Source organism: Sitodiplosis mosellana, unplaced genomic scaffold (genome assembly GCF_009176505.1).
Source record: "Sitodiplosis mosellana isolate CC-2019 unplaced genomic scaffold, AAFC_SMos_1.0 Smas_scaffold_5400, whole genome shotgun sequence".
NCBI lineage: Eukaryota > Metazoa > Arthropoda > Insecta > Diptera > Cecidomyiidae > Sitodiplosis > Sitodiplosis mosellana.
The window spans coordinates 1,028-18,275 of NW_022600642.1; the positions used below are offsets into that span (position 1 = coordinate 1,028).

At 35.1% G+C, this 17,248-nt stretch overlaps 4 protein-coding genes across 5 annotated transcripts; 1 reads left to right on the forward strand and 3 right to left on the reverse strand.

The window, feature by feature from the left end:
• Positions 1-2,065: 2,065 nt before the first annotated feature.
• On the reverse strand, positions 2,066-4,645 carry LOC129572692 (pickpocket protein 28-like). Of its 2 annotated transcripts, XM_055452704.1 has the most exons (8): positions 4,542-4,645; positions 4,193-4,463; positions 3,993-4,111; positions 3,681-3,911; positions 3,338-3,592; positions 2,800-3,290; positions 2,523-2,733; positions 2,066-2,459 (listed from the first exon to the last, which is right to left on the reverse strand). In XM_055452704.1, the coding sequence occupies exons 1-8, from the start codon at positions 4,640-4,642 to the stop codon at positions 2,186-2,188; spliced, it is 1,953 nt and encodes a 650-aa protein (XP_055308679.1). In that variant the 5' UTR covers positions 4,643-4,645; the 3' UTR covers positions 2,066-2,185. The 2 variants fall into 2 exon arrangements, with proteins under 2 accessions (XP_055308679.1, XP_055308677.1); XM_055452702.1 differs by having other exon boundaries at positions 2,800-3,278; positions 3,681-4,111.
• Positions 4,646-4,663: 18 nt separating this feature from the next.
• Positions 4,664-6,898, reverse strand: LOC129572694 (pickpocket protein 28-like; the record flags this gene model as incomplete). Its single annotated transcript, XM_055452706.1, has 6 exons — positions 6,764-6,898; positions 5,950-6,068; positions 5,647-5,889; positions 5,321-5,575; positions 4,787-5,262; positions 4,664-4,725 (listed from the first exon to the last, which is right to left on the reverse strand). Coding segments are annotated over exons 1-6 (1,209 nt in total), but the record flags the coding sequence as incomplete, so codon positions are not given.
• Positions 6,899-10,584: 3,686 nt separating this feature from the next.
• LOC129572695 (serine protease 3-like) lies at positions 10,585-14,358 on the reverse strand. Its single transcript, XM_055452707.1, has 7 exons — positions 14,180-14,358; positions 14,068-14,083; positions 13,043-13,132; positions 12,284-12,924; positions 12,141-12,213; positions 11,875-12,008; positions 10,585-10,665 (listed from the first exon to the last, which is right to left on the reverse strand). The coding sequence occupies exons 1-7, from the start codon at positions 14,228-14,230 to the stop codon at positions 10,585-10,587; spliced, it is 1,086 nt and encodes a 361-aa protein (XP_055308682.1). The 5' UTR covers positions 14,231-14,358.
• A 1,861-nt stretch (positions 14,359-16,219) lies between these two features.
• On the forward strand, positions 16,220-17,043 carry LOC129572693 (uncharacterized). The gene is made up of 3 exons (XM_055452705.1): positions 16,220-16,321; positions 16,382-16,560; positions 16,624-17,043. The coding sequence occupies exons 2-3, from the start codon at positions 16,458-16,460 to the stop codon at positions 16,896-16,898; spliced, it is 378 nt and encodes a 125-aa protein (XP_055308680.1). The 5' UTR covers positions 16,220-16,321; positions 16,382-16,457; the 3' UTR covers positions 16,899-17,043.
• Positions 17,044-17,248: the final 205 nt, after the last annotated feature.

Sequence of the window (17,248 nt, forward strand, 5' to 3'; positions counted from 1 at the left end):
CTGAAATTTTTTGTTGATTGGGATATTTTTCAAAAATTAAAATTTTTTGGCCAATTTTCGTGCATTTTTCTTAGAACAAAAAAAAATTGAAAAAAAATTCATCAAATTGACATATGAATAAAGAATGATATATTTCAAAAAAGATTATCTTAAGATAGCTCAAAGATATCTATCTTTTTCGGAAAAAAGATAAAAGAAAAGATAAATTTAAAAAAGATATCTGGATAGATTTGGAAATTTTTGAGATTATCTCGTTTATATCTAGATATTTTTTCTGGGACAGAACCAAACGCTGCATCGGAGTTTCAATATGTAAGTGTTGATATAGTTTGAGAACTCGCCGCATTTGCTTCAAATGTTGTGGATAAATTGACAGGTTTTTTCTAAATATTTTTTTCATTTTAGAAGCCTTTTTGATAAGAAATGAGAAATAGAATTCTGTTGACTTTATCAATCTTTTATGTAAGATAAAAAGAATTACATTGGTAATCCCGAACTTTTCCGTACCGTTGGCCTGCGTTGTCCGTAGGTACTTTTGGTTATTTTTTGTGAATTTTCTTGAAATAAAGGCAGTGAAAATATAATAATAAAAATAAATTGAAAAATCGCTCACTTTAACTAAAACTTCGACAATTCTGCATGGGAGGTACCCGGGCTGGAATTCTGAGAATTCCACCAAAATCGTTCGGAAATATTTTTTTGGTACATAAGACCATATTGGAGTGAAAGAAAGAGAGATTCCACTATTTTTCAGCGGGCCACCGGAATTATTTCTCACACAATCCACTCTTCCTTGAGTTATCGAAATAATTCCGGTGGCCCGCTGAAAAATAGTGGAATCTCTCTCTTTCACTCCAATATGGTCTTATGTACGAAAAAAATAATTCCGAACGATTTTGGTGGAATGACTTAGAATTCCAGCCCCGTAACCCGATCCTTATTGGCTTTAAACTTTCTGAGGTTTCATTTTTTGGAGAAAAAATAAGATTCTGAAAGTTTCATCTTGATCGCATTTGCAGAAGTTTGATTTTTTGTCCTCAATTTTTGTCGACATTTTCTTGGAAAAAATTGAAGGCCAAAAACCAAACTTCTGCAAATGCCATCGATTCAGAATCGATTAACGGGTACCTCCCATACAAAATTGTCCAAAAATCGGTAAATTTAGTCAAAATTTCAAAAAATTTGTATGGGAGGTACCCGTAAATCGATTCCGATTGGTTTCAAACTTTCAGAATCTTATTTTTTTCCCAAATCCCAGAAAGTTTGAAGCCAATCGGAGTCGATTTACAGGTACCTAAAGTGTCAATTTTTTGAGGTTTTTCTTAGGGCAAGTACCCCAGGGTCAAATCGGAAATGGCTCATCTTCGAACTTAAACTATGTTTTTCGGATACAAAGATTTTGGCATTTCCAGATTTTGATTATCTCAATTATTTTTTGAGTTATCGTGTTAACAAACACCAACGACGATGACAACGACAACGACGGCACACGAACGGAAAAGTGTCTCAAAAAGTGGTTTTCTACGCGTTTCATGAGTTGTTATGATGATCTAAGCTAATTTTGCGAAAAAAGTTTTCGGGACCAATTCCTATACTTTCCCTTGACACGTTGTGTACGGAAAAGTAATAATGCCGGATTGCAGTCATCAGATGCCACTTCAAATAAGTCAACTGGTAAAGTGTTTACACCAAAGCAAATCAGTAACATACAATCAATCGTTAGAAATTGAACAGCTAGTTACCGACAACACTACTATTACTTTTAAATGAGGGTGCCGCTCTCGAACCCTAGGAAGCTTATTAAATATTTTGTTGTGCATCGTATCAAAATTGAAGTTGAACAATTGCGATGAATTCAAAGATCCTATGGAATATCATATTCAAATCAATGTTACAATATTTTCAACATTTCATTTCTATTACAAAATTCGAGGTTAAAAAACATCAAATTCACTGTCGAAAAAATGATTCGAAATATAAAATGAAGCAATTTACCTTTTCCAACTAAAACACATAGTAATTTTCAGTGAGAATGTAGATTTTTTTCGATCGAATAAACTTGGTTGGACAGACATCAATAAAGCTCATAAGAATCTAGCACAAAGTCGCATTCACTCTTCTATTTAAATAATTTCATATGAATTGAATAACGTGCATCGAGTGCCAATTGTGATTAATTGCATTTTCATGCGGCTAATTCAATTACTGCCTCATGATTAAATGGTACCACCACATTTTCGGCCCTTGCCACACGGCGGTTGAACCAAAATAAGCGAAGCGTCAAGTAATAAATGAGTTCAAAGATGCTCAGAACAGAAACACCCAAGAATAATCCAAGTAATCCGCCACACACGGCCAAAAAATCAGTAGTAAAAGTGTACAACTCTTTCCTGTTCATTGATTTCACATTCAGACTTCTAAGACTTTTAAAACGAAGGATAGAAGTTGTGAGGCAAAATCTGAAAATAGTGGAATAAATCAGAATGTATTATGGCACATACTTCATGGCGAAGGACTCTTACTCCTCAGAGAACCGTTTGCTAATTTGCTTAAGAGTCTCGAGATCGATATCTGTTCTAGAGATAACTGCATCATATCCCACATACGTACACGATGGCAAACAATTGCACTTGTCATAAAATGCTTTGCCATTGCTGCTGGTAAATAGTTTCCTTTTTGCCAATTTGTAGCACTTTACACTTGCCCCACCGCAGATTTTTGTGTGTTTGTCTCCTGTGAATAGCAGAAAAGGATTTTCTTATCCACATTCGGCAATTAAAAATTAAGAAGGTTCCATACTTGGGGACGAAAATTTCACGCATCCACATTCGATTCGCGTGAAGTTCGCCAAACACTCTTCTTCGCAATTGATTTTCGTATAAATTTTGAAGAAACGCAATGGACGGTCAAAGCTATAAAAGCATTTTCGCTGGTGTGGCTCAAAATCGCGTACTACCTCTGTAGCTGTGATTACGCTTGGAATGATCTCAACCATATTTAGTGTTAAAATCGGAAGTCGCACATATTTTCGTGATGGAGTCAGTGTTTCACCGGGCGTGGTTAAGAATAGTTTATGTCCTTGGTCGATTCCTCTACATTGATAATCCATGTCACTTCGAAAAGATGCAACCGTTAAGATCAATCTATTTACTTCCTCTAATTGTGCCGACTGAAACGGGTAATTATCCCCCGCCGATTCGTTCGCGTATCCACTGTCTAGAGTCCATCCTGATACATTCAGATCATTATTGTTCATGTTCATCATTTCTGGGGCCAATCTGAAAGTAAAACTTCAAACTTCGTAATCATAATGACTGAAAACACTATAAAAACTCACTCGTCTGTATAAATATCATGCACATTGAGAGCATTAAACGCAAAACAAAGCCCTTCTTCAGTTAAAGTAGGCACAAATAGTTTTGAACATTTTTTCCATTGAACTTGCCAAACACACCTCATTTCTGATTGAATCATTCTAGGTGCAATGTCTTGAATTGTGTCATAAATTGCATCCGTCGTTAGATTATCTGTATACTCAATTGAATCCGACAATCGAGGGCATATGTGAGCCAAAGCATTAATTCGAGTGATTCTGTGGAAGTGCAAGAAATTCGCTTATAGAGAATATTCGCGATTTGTTGAAGCAATTGAATATATAATCTGCTTCCAAACTTCCTTACTCTATTGCAGATAAATTAGCTGAAGTCTTGACTGCCCTAGTTACGTCCAATTTACTTCTAACAGTTTTAGTTTCAGGGCAAATGGTAACGGTTGGAAACGGAATGATTCTATCGTTCCCATCTTTCGCCATGTCCAATTTCACTGGATCCTCTAGCTTTTGAATCCAAACGCCACGAATCATTAAACCACACAAACAAACGGACACACCAACAAAAACCAACCACCAGAGCCTGATTTCGATGCGATCATAACACCATATGGAAATAAAACTCATTGAAATGAGAGAAAACCCATGAAAATGAAATGAAAACCTTTCGCTCCAGTGTAGCCGTCGTTTGCTGATATATCGAACGCCATGAATGTTGCTGTTTGCACAGAATATCATGAACCATGTCTGCATCCTCCGAACAAAAAGAATTATCCATTTTACCTAAAAATGAAAATTGTACCCGTTTCACGTACATTATAATGCATATATCATCTCAATATTGTCTCTATTTCGATGACAAACCTCTCGATTTTTTGTATTCTGATCTATTTGATCATCATGACTGGTCTGTTTAGATGGTTTTTCGGTATTTTCCGTTCTCGAATAACGAATGGTCCAGAAGAGACGAAGAGTGGCGTAATAAATTAGCTCAATAACGCTTATTGCAGAGACACCCAGAAATAGTCCGAGTAAACCGCCACAAATCGACAGAAAATCGCCGATTGTGTACGTTTCAACCGCAATGTTCGTTCGAATGTAATCGTCCTCGAAGAAAATGGTCAATCTTGTTTGACTAGCAAAGAAACCGGAAATAGCACAAACAGGTAAATATATCACTCTTGAATCCTCTCAAAGTTTTTCCTATATTTACATCAGGTTGTTCGTTCCATTTTGACCAAATGTTCGCTTCATTTGATCAAATTTCCCACTGTAATCAATAGACATGCATGCTTCTGAACAGTTGCAATGCATTTTTTTTCCATAAATGAATTTTGTAGTAGCCTCTTCATAGCAGTTTATTTTTGACGCACCACAAATTCTAGTGTTTTTGTCCCCTGTTAACATTTGAAAATATAAACATCTTGCGCTTAGAACATTGAAAGTAAATTGTTATACTTGGCATAGAAAACTGCACACATCCACATTTTTTCATTGTGAAATTCGCTGTACACTCATCCATGCAATTCTGTAGCGAATAAGATTTGAAGAATCGTAATCGACGTTCGAAGTCGAAAAAACATTTACGTTGCTTCGGTTGATATTTGCCCAGTTTCTTTGGAGAAGTTCTTAATCGGGGTTTTATCACATAGAGAGTATCATCTGAAGGTTGGATCCGAAAATGGGGATTGTATTTTAACAAATCGCCTGGCGAAGTTAAGAAAATTTGGAATCCTTTAAGAAATCCGCTGCAACGAGAATCGTGATCGCTTGTGCGAGTAGAAAGAATCAATTCAAGGCCATTTTCACGGCCCGAGCTAAACACTCGCATCGGGTAATCTTTTCCGATAAACCCTTCGTTGTATTCATTTTCCAAGCTCCAGAATGGCGCATTCCGATGACTATCTATGTGTTTCATTATACTCGGGGCCATTCTGAAAATGTTCCATTTTTATAAATTCTATTCGCCATGGTTTAATTTCTTTAACTCACTCTGTTGTATAGATATCACGTGAGTTTAATGCATTGAATTGGAAACAAAGGCCATTAGATGTTAAGATTGGGGACATGAATTCAGAACAATTGATCCGCTTCTGTTTCCAAGAGCACGATTGAATCGTGTACTCCAGATTGGGTGCTAAGTTTTTTATTGTGTCATAAATTGATTCAGTCGCAAAATTTTCCTTAGACTTTAGACGCTGTGGCAAAAGTGGACAAATATGAGCCAATGCATTCAACTGTTTAGACCTGAGGTAATCAATGCGGAAATTGGTTGAGCAAAATGGAAAACGAAATCTCTAGTGTATGAAACTCCATACTCTGTGTCAGATAAGTTTGCAATCAATTCAAACTTGCTGTTTAATTTCGATGATATATCCAATTTATGTTTCAAGGTTTTAATATACGGACAAATGGTCACTGTTGGAAATGGAATCGTTGAAATGTGTGCCTTGTTGCTGGAGTCAAAAGTCAGTGGATTTTCGTTCCAATCCGACCAAGAATTGTGGATCATCGAGCCGCATAGCCAAAGTGACAAACCAAGAGAAACTAACCACCACAACCTGTTCGTCAATCATCATTAAAAATGGAAAATTCGGAATTAGTGAACTGAAAAAGAGTACCTTTCACTCCAATGCAGCCCTCTTTCACTGAAGTATCTTAGCCCATGGATGTTACTGTTTTGGGTAAATTCCCTGAAAAAGATCCACGTCACTCCAACAAATTGGCTCGTACACTTTTTCTAGTAATTTAATCAAAAAAAAATATCAATTGAGTGAAAATATCGAAATCAATAGTAATTCCGAAAACTTGTAAGTGATTTCGAATTTACATTTTGATCTACAACTAATACATCCACTTGGTTTGTATTTCGTTTCTCCTGAATATCGTCCAGCCTTTCTGATCATGAAAATGATAAACAATACAGCGTCGCTTTGGGACTAAGTGCAATGTGTCATACTTTCAACGTTTGAACTAAGACAGACGCACGAACACAGACGCGTACTTGTTATAGCAAACTATGTGTTCTTGTTTGACGTCACCTATCTGATTGTACAGACGATCAGAGTTTTGTTGCTGTTTTGTTCCACTCTTGATTGAAAAATTCACAATTTTCATCATCATTTATCACTGAAAGTGCTACTAATACTGTGTGAAAATGCATTTATACAAATTCATTTGACAATATAAGTAAATTGTTTCAAATAATTTTACAAAATTGGAAATGTGGTGACTGGAATCCATTTTAGTTCTTGCAATATCGAAAATCATTGAAGAGAAACTCAATCTAATATTCGGATTATATATTAATATAATAATGATTGAAAATCGAATTTCGTCGGAGTATTACATATTCGGTCGTGGTTTTTATCCACTTGACGAACGAAGGTATACTAGATTCACTTGTATTGCCGCTCATGCTGTTGTACTACTTACCAGAGTTTGAACTTTGCCTCGAACATCGATTTTAAAACAGTTGTACCTCACCATTTTCCCTAAGTTCGATCAACTCAAAATCAAAGTCTTCCTTTTTGGAGTTATTTTCTGGGAATCGCTTTTATCTGATTGTTTTAATTTCTGCGGTGGCTTCCATGCACAAATTCTGATTGAGGCATAAGGCAGACTGCATTTCAGTTTATATCCGTTCCGCCATATTGTCCCATTGATTTCATTACACGAGTTTGTTTTGAATTTTTTTTTTCAAATGTTGAATTTACACGAATATAACAAAAATATCAAATTTATTGCATTTTACTGTGATGAATAAACCTAAACCAAGATTTTATCTTCACACGCAAATCCTTTTTCAACCACATTCGCAGAACATTTCAAAATTATTTCTACATAATGTCCGACATGTTTGAAATTGAATTTCATACTAACTATGTACATAGAAAAAAAATTGAACATTGCATTAATCCAATTACAATAAAATACAATACCGTATTACAATAGCGGAGTCATGCTTGAGTCAAGTAGTGCTTAACGCACGTAAATACAGTTGCAATGCGGCTGTCGTTCGATAGCCCAGTGTGCTCCAGTCATCTCTCAGTCATTGTTGAAGTTCGTAGAAAAACAGAACTGCGAAACGGAAACTAAGCATGTTTTTAAAAATGTTTTCGTTGAACTGATGAGGTATTTTATGGTGCGGAATAGTTGATTGTCATCGCTGATCGATGTATAACGACGCATTGATTGATAGTGAATGGACGTGTTTTTGTATTTGGAGGACGTTATTCATACAACAACATTATGTGCGCAGCACACAAATCTATTGATATGTTTCGATTGTGTACGGGCTTATTCAGCATAGAATTTCATGTTGTAGTTATCGTTTTGCAATTCTGTCGAACAAAAGAAATGAAATGGAATTTGTATGATTAAGCTATTTTAAGCCAAAAACCTTGAGGAATATTGATAACAAACTAAATTCTTACTTGTCTTTTTTCCATCCCATGATCCAATACGTGCAAGTTGTGATCACTAAGTAGATGAGAACAAGAACAAGCGTAAACACGATGAAAATGAGAGGAACCATAAATCAAAAAATTCCCCATTTTGCTCATAGTATATTCCATCATCTTGCGAATTTCGGTGGTTTCGAAAGACAGAGTATTTAGATCGAACCATCAAGCGATCAAATTTAAACGCAAAAGACCCCACCTGAGACGTCAATAATATGAAACTAGTGACATTTGAAGATCGGATTGTCTAAATTTTACATGTTCGCCTCGTTAAAGTCATATGAGTCATAAAAAACAAAATACAATATTTTGTATTTGTTACGAGCCACTTCGAAAAATCAGTTTATGAATGGAGCTTTGCAATTTTTAACGCAATAAAATTCTCTTGCACAAATGTGGGAAATATGAATGACCTCAAAGTTGAATTACCACTTAAACATACTCAAGATAAAGAAATCCAACAATAATATTCTTGATCGATTTATCTAAATGTATTTAAACAGCCACTTAATTTGAGTTGGTATGAATGAAAACGATAAAACGTTGCCTGTTTATGGCGTAAAATCGATAGTAAATATCCAACTAAAATGGGCTATTTTAGTTGAAATTGAGATCATTTTATGCAAAAAAACTTATGTCCAAAGTTTATGAACATTTTCAATATACACTTATTTCCATGGTGATGATCGAAATGAAGGTGAACGTTCATTATATCGGAAAGTCCAGATAATTATTATATTATTTACCTGTTTTACAGTGATAAGTTGTTAAATAATAATGACAAAAACAATTTAAAAAAATCCACCTCACAAATAAAACAAATCACTGAAAATAAATTCCGAACCTTATCGAAAGGTTTGTAACCGTTGAAACCGTTAACCGAAGAATATGACTGAAAATGAAAATAGATTGTTTATCGCAATCGCAGTAAAACGACATTATCACGTTGATAATTGAAACTGAAGACAATTCTTCGCTTCGGTTGAGATCATGAGACGTCAAACATTATCAAAACAACGGAACTTTTTTCTTGTGCATTTATTATTCAAATCCAAAGTTACATGTAGCAAATAGAAGTCTTCAGTTGGTATTCATTTGTTCACGGTTGCTCCACTACAACTAAATTGAGGTTCGATGGATCTGTTTCTGCATTTAGAAAATTAAAATCATTTAAATTCTGAAATGTGTTTGGTGTATTTTTTCTCTGATCATTGCGAAAAATTGACTAACCTTTTAAAATCAAAGACTGGCGTTCTCGTTGTTGTTTTGGAGTTCTGTTCATCAAAATAAATGGTATTGAAAATTAACATAAATTGTCTTGTATCGAATATGAAGTGAAATCGAGTACTATACGGTTGGACAAATCAAATGCGTGCTTCTTTCAGCATTATGAAAATCCGAGAGCATGGTATACAATTGAGAGAAAGGTCACGAATATCCACAAATCGTCCAAAATGTGATTCGGACGGGAAGAGTTCTGGAAGTGTACGATTAATTGATTGCTATGCAGCCCTGCTTTTCCTTGTTTATGGATTTTTGATCTCATTCTTGGTATTTTGCGTGGAAAAATTCCTAAAATTGAAATTCAACAATATATGCGTTTTGAAAGTGGAAATGTGCAGAGAAAAATCGGCATTCGCCGAATGAAGTTTGAAGAATCAGGCTCACTACACAATGGCTATATTCTCAAATAAGTTTACTTTAATAAAGTTTTTTACAATGTATTGTTCGGAACTTGATTCTATTTTTGTCACTTAAAAAATATATGCACCTAAGCTGAAAAGCTTTCATTGAAGATGGATCACTTCTTAAATAAATTTTTGCAATCCACAGAGCACATAAACCCAAATAAACAAAGTGTTTCAATCTATTTTTAACTTTTTTTCACTCAGCTCAAGTTCTATCAGACACTCGGCACCAATTGTAAATTTTCATTTCAGTCTTCAAATGAAAAAAATACGATCGGTAATTTATATTTCTTGGATCCTATAATAAATTCATTTTACTTTTCCGTACACAACGTGTCAAGGGAAAGTATAGGAATTGGTCCCGAAAACTTTTTTCGCAAAATTGGTTTAGATCATCATAAAAACTCATGAAACGCGTAGAAAACTACTTTTTGAGACACTTTTCCGTTCGTGTGCCGTCGTCGTCGTCGTTGTCGTCGTTGGTGTGTGTTAACACGATAACTCAAAAAATAATTGAGATAATCAAAATCTGGAAATGCCAAAAGTTTTGTATTCGAAAAACATAGTTTAAGTTCGAAGATGAGCCATTTCCGATTTGACCCTGGGGTACTTGCCCTAAGAAAAACCTCAAAAAATTGACACTTTAGGTACCTGTAAATCGACTCCGATTAGCTTCAGACTTTCTGGGATTTCATTTTTTGGGTGAAAAATAAGATTCTGAAAGTTTGAAACCAATCGGAATCGATTTACGGGTACCTCCCATACAAAATTTTTGAAATTTTGACTAAAATTTCCGATTTTTGGACAATTTTGTATGGGAGGTACCCGTTAATCGATTCTGATTGGCTTCAAACTTTCTGAGGTTTCATTTTTTGGAGAAAAAATAAGATTCTGAAAGTTTCATGTTGATCGCATTTGCAGAAGTTTGGTTTTTGGCCCTCAATTTTTTCCAAGAAAATTTTGACAAAAAATACGGGTACCTCTCATACAAAATTGTCGAAGTTTTAGTTAAAGTGACCGATTTTTCACTTTATTTTTATTATTATATCTTCGCTGCATTTATTTCAAGAAAATTGTGATCAATAATTTGAATTTCTGGATCATTTCATGTTGCAGCGTTTCGTTGATCCAATTCTCGATATGTTTTCATTAGGAAATTAGATTCTTGAAACATACAGGTGACTAACTGTAGCAGGGCAAGATGCATAAAAAGTTTCTAGACAAAAAAAATCAATATGATTGCCTCGAATCCTTGTTTCATTAATAATTGGCTTGGAAGACAGACTGTCTTAGACAGTTTCATTGGAAAGTGTAATTGCGAGCATGCTTATTATATTGCTTAATATTAAGACAACATTGCGAACCCATTTTCAAAGCTATTATTCAAAGTTTACACCGTAGCCTCGTAAGACCATTTTAAGCATATGTTTATGCTGTAAGTAAATGTTGCCTTGAATTAGGGATCTTATAAAAGGAACTTTTACACGGCAAAATGCTTAAAAGCTTTGGAACAAAATTCAAAAGTCGTGACGCGATATTTTTCCTTATTTTGAATAAATTTTTACAATAGTGAATGCGAAAAACACTTCTGAACTTCATATCCAGAGGTAATACAGCGTCAAAGCGTCACTCAAAATGATATCAGTCATTTTGAGTGGTAAACCCACGCACAGGAGCGTCACTCCATTTTAACCTCGTCTAGAGGTTTTTCATCTGATCGCAATTACTTCAGATAATAATCATATAACTGCGCATGGGCGAATGAGAAATAAAATGCATTTTTCTTAAATTCTCAAATTTATTCGGTTCTTTTGTTGAACATCAAATGACAGGAACAAAAAAAGAAACGGTATTCAGCTTTTACAGGCGCCTGAAACCCCCTTTTTCAAGCCTATATTCTTCTTCTTTAATTACGTCTTACCCTTGGCTTCCGGATCCAATCGAACAACGGTGCAATCGGTTGAAAAACAACTGGCTTACCAGGCGAACGAAATATGGTCATGCCCACGAGTTTGTTATTCTTTTTCGAAATCATCGGTCCTCCAAAGGCAGAGGGAGTTCCCATGCTTTCATCAAAAGTGTAACACATCAAATCATTTGCACCAAATACTTTGGCGCCATCCAAATACTTTGCATCATAACGTCTCATTCTCTTTGTTCCATGCAGCACCATATCACCGTAGACAGTGACCATTTCGGACGGGTCATTCAATTTGTAATCTTTGTCCACCAAATCGATGCTGCCGACGTTGTCGTTGAACTCCAACCGTTCTTTAAGTGTAATCTTGGCAATGTTAAATCTCAATTCAGGAAATGCGTATTTCTCATGAATTTCTATCTGGTCTTTAGTGACTTTGATTTTTTTCGCATTGCTTGTGAGTTTATTAACTATTACATAGACATATGGGGCGCCGTACACATTATGTGCACAGGTCAAAATCTCGGTTTCCGACAAAATGATTGCATTAAATTGTATTAGAGCATCTTCGCCGGCATTGGCATATGCTTCCTTGGTGGCGATAAGAAACTCTGTAATAGAAAAATATCTCAGGATGAGTATTGGTTTATGAATCATGAAAAATCTAATCTTCCGCCGTCGAAAGAAAAAAAAATATGAAGATTAATAAATTGATTTAATTCAAATTTAGAATGCACATTTACTTCCTGGTGCCGCTATATCGGCTGTAAATTTAGCTTCGTTAGGTGTAAGCGAAGGTGGAAGTGGATTCACGCTCTGAAAAAAAGCAAAAATACATTTTGTTCGCGTTTTTAAGAATGAGAATTGGGGCATTGAGATTAGATACCTTTGGATCATGGATAAAATCAAGGAATGACGTAATTGGGAGGAATATTCCACGACCATCTGTTGTTCCATTTATACCCATAGTTATGCCCACGATTTTGCCATTTGTTTTTGAAACAACTGGTCCACCCGAATCGGCCGCTGTAATAATTTCACCATCTTTTGTAGAATCACCAGTGGTAAAGTACAAAGTCTGACTTGGATTGAGTATGTTGGCTCGTTCGACATAAGATCTATAGTTCGCATCGCAACGCCTCAATATCAATGGTTCGGTGTTGTTCAACACGCCATATCCATAGGCAGTGACCACTTCTGATGGGTTATTCAATTTGTAATCTTTGTCCACGAGTTCGATACTGCCAACGGTATCGCTGAACTCTAATGGCGTTTTCAGTGTAATTTTGGCAATATCAAATGCACCAAAAATTAAATGACTATAATAAGGGTGATATGCAATGTTCTCTTTTTCGACTGTGATTAGGTTTTTTTCTAATGCAACTTTCATTCCAGCTACCACATAAATATATGGGGCACCAGCCACACAATGAGCATTCGTGATAATTTCCGTTGTTGACAGAATAAATGCGGTACATGTAGACAACATTTCTTCAGTTAACTTGTTTTTGAATGCATACAAATATCCTGTAATAAAATCGTTTTGTCTCAGTACAAGCAAAAATGAACACACACAATTGATAGAATATTTGAATCGAAAATTCACACGAAAAAACGAATAAAAATGATTCTAAAGCTGACTTACTTGTAGGGGCATAGATTCCAGCTACAAACTTTGCCTGTGACATGTTTTCAATCACTTCGCCCTTAAGTAGAGCTTGCGAGAAGAAGCCATCTGTTCATTTGAAAAAAAGTTAAAATTTTAAATTAAATATGATAACCAGGGCAACAAAAAATATTTAAATAAATATTTTGGCATTTTCTGACCATGAATGAATATTTCTCAATTTTTGAGTTTTTCGTAAATATTTTAAGATTTTTGACGTCTTTTCAGAAATATTTTTGAGTATTTTTCAAGCAATGATAAATATTTTAGATGTTGTACATATTTCGCAATAAAAAATGAGTCATATTCCAAGACAAAGCATTCCAAATACACTTTGAACGTCTCTGCATGACTTTGCAAATCAAAGATAATGGAATTATATCGAATTGTGTCACTTATTATTAATCAAAACACTAAAATTGCAATTCTGCAATGTGTGCTGTTTGCACAGTATACACTGTACAGTGTATACATTACTGTGTAGACGTTTACAGATTTTATTCATTTGAAAGAAATGCGCGTGCAACCACAATTTAGGAAAAAGTATGATTAAGTGGTTGCTCGAAACAAAGGATTGTCAGAAAAAGCAAATCGAAAACATTCTTGTATCTGGAAAATGTACTGCGAAAGACGAATACGTTGATGGTCTATCCCCGGCCGAAATAGACGCGTTCAAATTCGCTCCCATTACGTCAACCGACGTCGAACGGTCATTTTCCAGATACAAGAATGTTTTAAGCGACAATCGACGTTCATTTCTTCTCGATAATTTATCCAAACACGTCATCATTTTCTGCAAAAACTTTGAAAATTAATTAAGTTTAGACATTATGTCAATAAATATTCTAAATATAAGATTTTTATCGTAAATATTTCGATGTTTTTTCGTGCATAAATAAATAAATATTTTGAGTTTTTTCGTAAATATTTTTGGTTGCCTTGATGATAACAGTCTAAAAAATCTTTTTGATTCATAAAAAGCGTGTTCATAAAAATTGTCTTACGTTTTCCATGAAGTTCCTAGAAAAGTAAATTTCGTGTTTACTTTCAGTTCTACAGAAATATCGTATTTTATTGGATAAAAATGAAAATGATGAAGGAAAAGAAATAACTTACAGAGAATTCAACGATAAATAGCACCAAAAACAAACCGTGTATTAGATTCATTTTTGCCAACGAAACAGAGTTTAAACCTCTTGCACAATGATAGTAGAGAACCGTCTTGTACTTCTTCAGAAGATCCTTTGAATTTGTTTGGTTTTCCCTATGCGGTGGTGCCTTTTTTATACCATTCATCTACCAATAACTGGCACGTGTACTGCAACGAATAATTGATGAAGTGTAGTATTTTACAGTTATGGAATTTACGAATTGAAGTCTACTAACACTATGCAACAAATTTCGAAAACGAAATTCTCCGAAAGAAAGGAGACTCATTTCCAAGGTTTTTTTTGGCCCACTTAATCCAAATCTGATACGGAAACCGTAATAAGTGTATCTCAAAAACTAGACGTGCCAGAGCAAAAATAACGCCAGATTTGGATTAAGTGGGCCCAAAAACATTGGAAATAAGTTCCTTTTTCTGTGGTTGTCTTTTGCTGTTGCATAGTGTAATCATGTTCAAACATTCAATGAAGCTCAATAACAAAATTCCTTTGATAGACACGTGTAGCTGATACAATTGTAAATTGATCGCAAAAAATGGAATACGTTCGAAAACATTTTAAATTCATATGTAACTGGTTCGTAATTTGATAAATTTTGGCTGATGATGCTCCTAATAAAAGCGAAACGTCGCACAATAAACGAATAATCATTTTCGAAAACGGCTTCAGCCCAACACACCACTTCTGTGTTTGTTCAGATGGAATGAAAAACAACAGCTATACGTGTGCGTCAAAGGAATTAAGTGTATGTGATGATGGAGTGCGCCTGCGCACTAATGATATGAATTTACTTTAAGGGTACTTTTTTGTTCAATTCGTGATGAAGGGTCATCATGTACATATATATGTGTTGTTGATTATAAAAATGGGATTAGCCAAATGCGCTTAGTTACATGGGAATCATATATGCGTTCCTGGTGAGAAATAGGAGGCCAGTTTCTCAAGCAAAAATGAATATCTTGAAATATTTCAGAATATTGCATGAAGTATATGTCTCCTATCTCTTCAGGAACACAAAAATGGTTCGCATTCCACCTATAAACTGGCCGTTTCGGCCAATTCCATTTTTATCACAAGGCAAATGCTGGACCCTCACGCTATCTATTGATTTTTGTAGAAATCATTAAGATTTAGACTTAACAGTAGACTTGACATGAAGCTCAGTACTTTACTGTTACTCAACTTACATTTAAGCTACTTGGACTAACTTGATAGCAAATAGAATGATGATACAATGAAAAATAATAATAGAAAATACAATGATGATGAGTTTTTGCAATTTAAAGTACGTTAACATCAATGAAAGAAATCAAATGGAAAGTCAATCTTAATCTAAATTGGATAAAAAAATTCATAACAATGGTGCGAGAAATTTACCATTTGAAAGATGTCGAAAAATTTACTGCGTAGAACGTAACAGATGCCTTAGGTTATTTTTAAACGCGACTGGAGATCTAGAATTTCTAATTTCGACCGATATACTATTCCAAAAATTGATTGCAGAGAAACTGAATGCGCGAGTATCAAATGCAGTACGCGGATTGAAATTTATGCGAAGATTATCTGGACAACGCGACGATTCACCATTACGAACAAACATGTGATTCAGATACTCAGGCGAACAAATGGGCAATGGTTTTTCGCGGATGCAAACTGTGAGAAGCGATTAAATATACTGTCAGATGTGGAGGAAAATACTTTGCTCATCCGTATCGATGGATTATTGCCGATGCAACGAATGTTTCCATTCAAGAGCTATCATTTTTGCCTGGCAGCAACATTATTCTTGCAAATCGAGATGAAAATTCGAATGGATATAATTTGAAACAAGGTTATGTGGAGCATAAAAAATGCAAAATTTACTTTCTCATGGAATAAATTCAATTTTTTCACAATAGTTTATAAAATTGCAAAAAAGCCCATGGATTTTTGAAGAGTTTGGATTGTGGAGCATCACAGAAGGACTTATTGATTTACGTACAACTCATTAACTTTCCCGGCGACGTCAGAACTTGAATGGACTTCAATTGATTGCGTCAACAGTTTTCATTAATAATGGATCCGAAAATCATACCGATTTAGATGACTATCAGTGAGTGAACAGACTGTTTGATTACATACGTTAGTGCACAGTTTTTTGTTGTTGTTTCAGTCACAATTGAATTGACACCATCTCAAAGCTCTCCCTTGTGATTACGAATCATTGGATCGACACGATCAATACAACAATGGTTGGTGATGTACACCGTACATGGGGATATAAAGACAAGAAGACTGGCCGAATTACTGGTTTGTATGGACAATTGCAACGCAAAGAAGCGGACATTGGTGGTTTGAAATGAAAATTAAAACCTCTCTCTCTCTTTCTCTAAAATATTTTCATTGAAAAAACAGGAACCATAATTTTTATGACAGCCGATCGAATCGATTATCTCGACTACCTTTCAATGACGATTCCTTCATCGATTGCCTTTGTTCTGCGATCTCCACCGATTTCCTATGTTTCAAACATTTACTACCTACCATTTACGGGAGTTGTTTGGATTTGTTCGATTTCTCTGGTGATTCTGTGTACGATTATCATTGCTTTCGTTTTGAAATTCAGTTGGCCGCGCGACGAAAGCACCGAACATCGAGAGCTGCGTCTAAGGCAAACTATATGCTACTAGCGCTACACTGAAATACATTTGCATTGTACACGTAAGCGGTGGGAGTTCGAACTATCAAATTACAACAACAAATTACACAGATAGGCGCATCCCTCGCCGAACATTTAGAAGTATCGGATTTTTTTTTTGTTTGCTGTTGCATCATCTTGTCAAATGGGTACAGATGTTTTGACCAAGATTCTGTCTGCTCGAATATCAATGGTTGGCATCATTTTCATAGAAATTTTGGGATATTGTTTCTAATGTTCTGTTTATTTCCAATTTCTACTCCATTCTTTCCACGTATTCCATTTTTTGCTATCTATTTACAATTGTATCAGCTACACGTGTCTATCAAAGGAATTTTGTTA

Excerpts from the sequence above, each read along its gene's own strand:
- LOC129572692 (XM_055452702.1), bottom strand. The coding sequence starts at position 4,642 with ATGCATTGCAACTGTTCAGAAGCATGCATGTCTATTGATTACAGTGGG. Across the intron at positions 4,464-4,541 it reads AATGGAACGAACAACCTGAT|TCAAACAAGATTGACCATTT; the intron begins GTAAATATAGGA and ends TTTCTTTGCTAG. Across the intron at positions 3,279-3,337 it reads CATGATATTTATACAGACGA|ATTGGCCCCAGAAATGATGA; the intron begins GTGAGTTTTTAT and ends TTTTACTTTCAG.
- LOC129572695 (XM_055452707.1), bottom strand. The coding sequence starts at position 14,230 with ATGAATCTAATACACGGTTTGTTTTTGGTGCTATTTATCGTTGAATTC. Across the intron at positions 12,925-13,042 it reads TGGAATCTATGCCCCTACAA|GATATTTGTATGCATTCAAA; the intron begins GTAAGTCAGCTT and ends ATTTTATTACAG. Across the intron at positions 12,214-12,283 it reads ATTTTATCCATGATCCAAAG|AGCGTGAATCCACTTCCACC; the intron begins GTATCTAATCTC and ends GCTTTTTTTCAG.
- LOC129572693 (XM_055452705.1), top strand. The coding sequence starts at position 16,458 with ATGGTTGGTGATGTACACCGTACATGGGGATATAAAGACAAGAAGACT. Across the intron at positions 16,561-16,623 it reads CAAAGAAGCGGACATTGGTG|GAACCATAATTTTTATGACA; the intron begins GTTTGAAATGAA and ends TTGAAAAAACAG.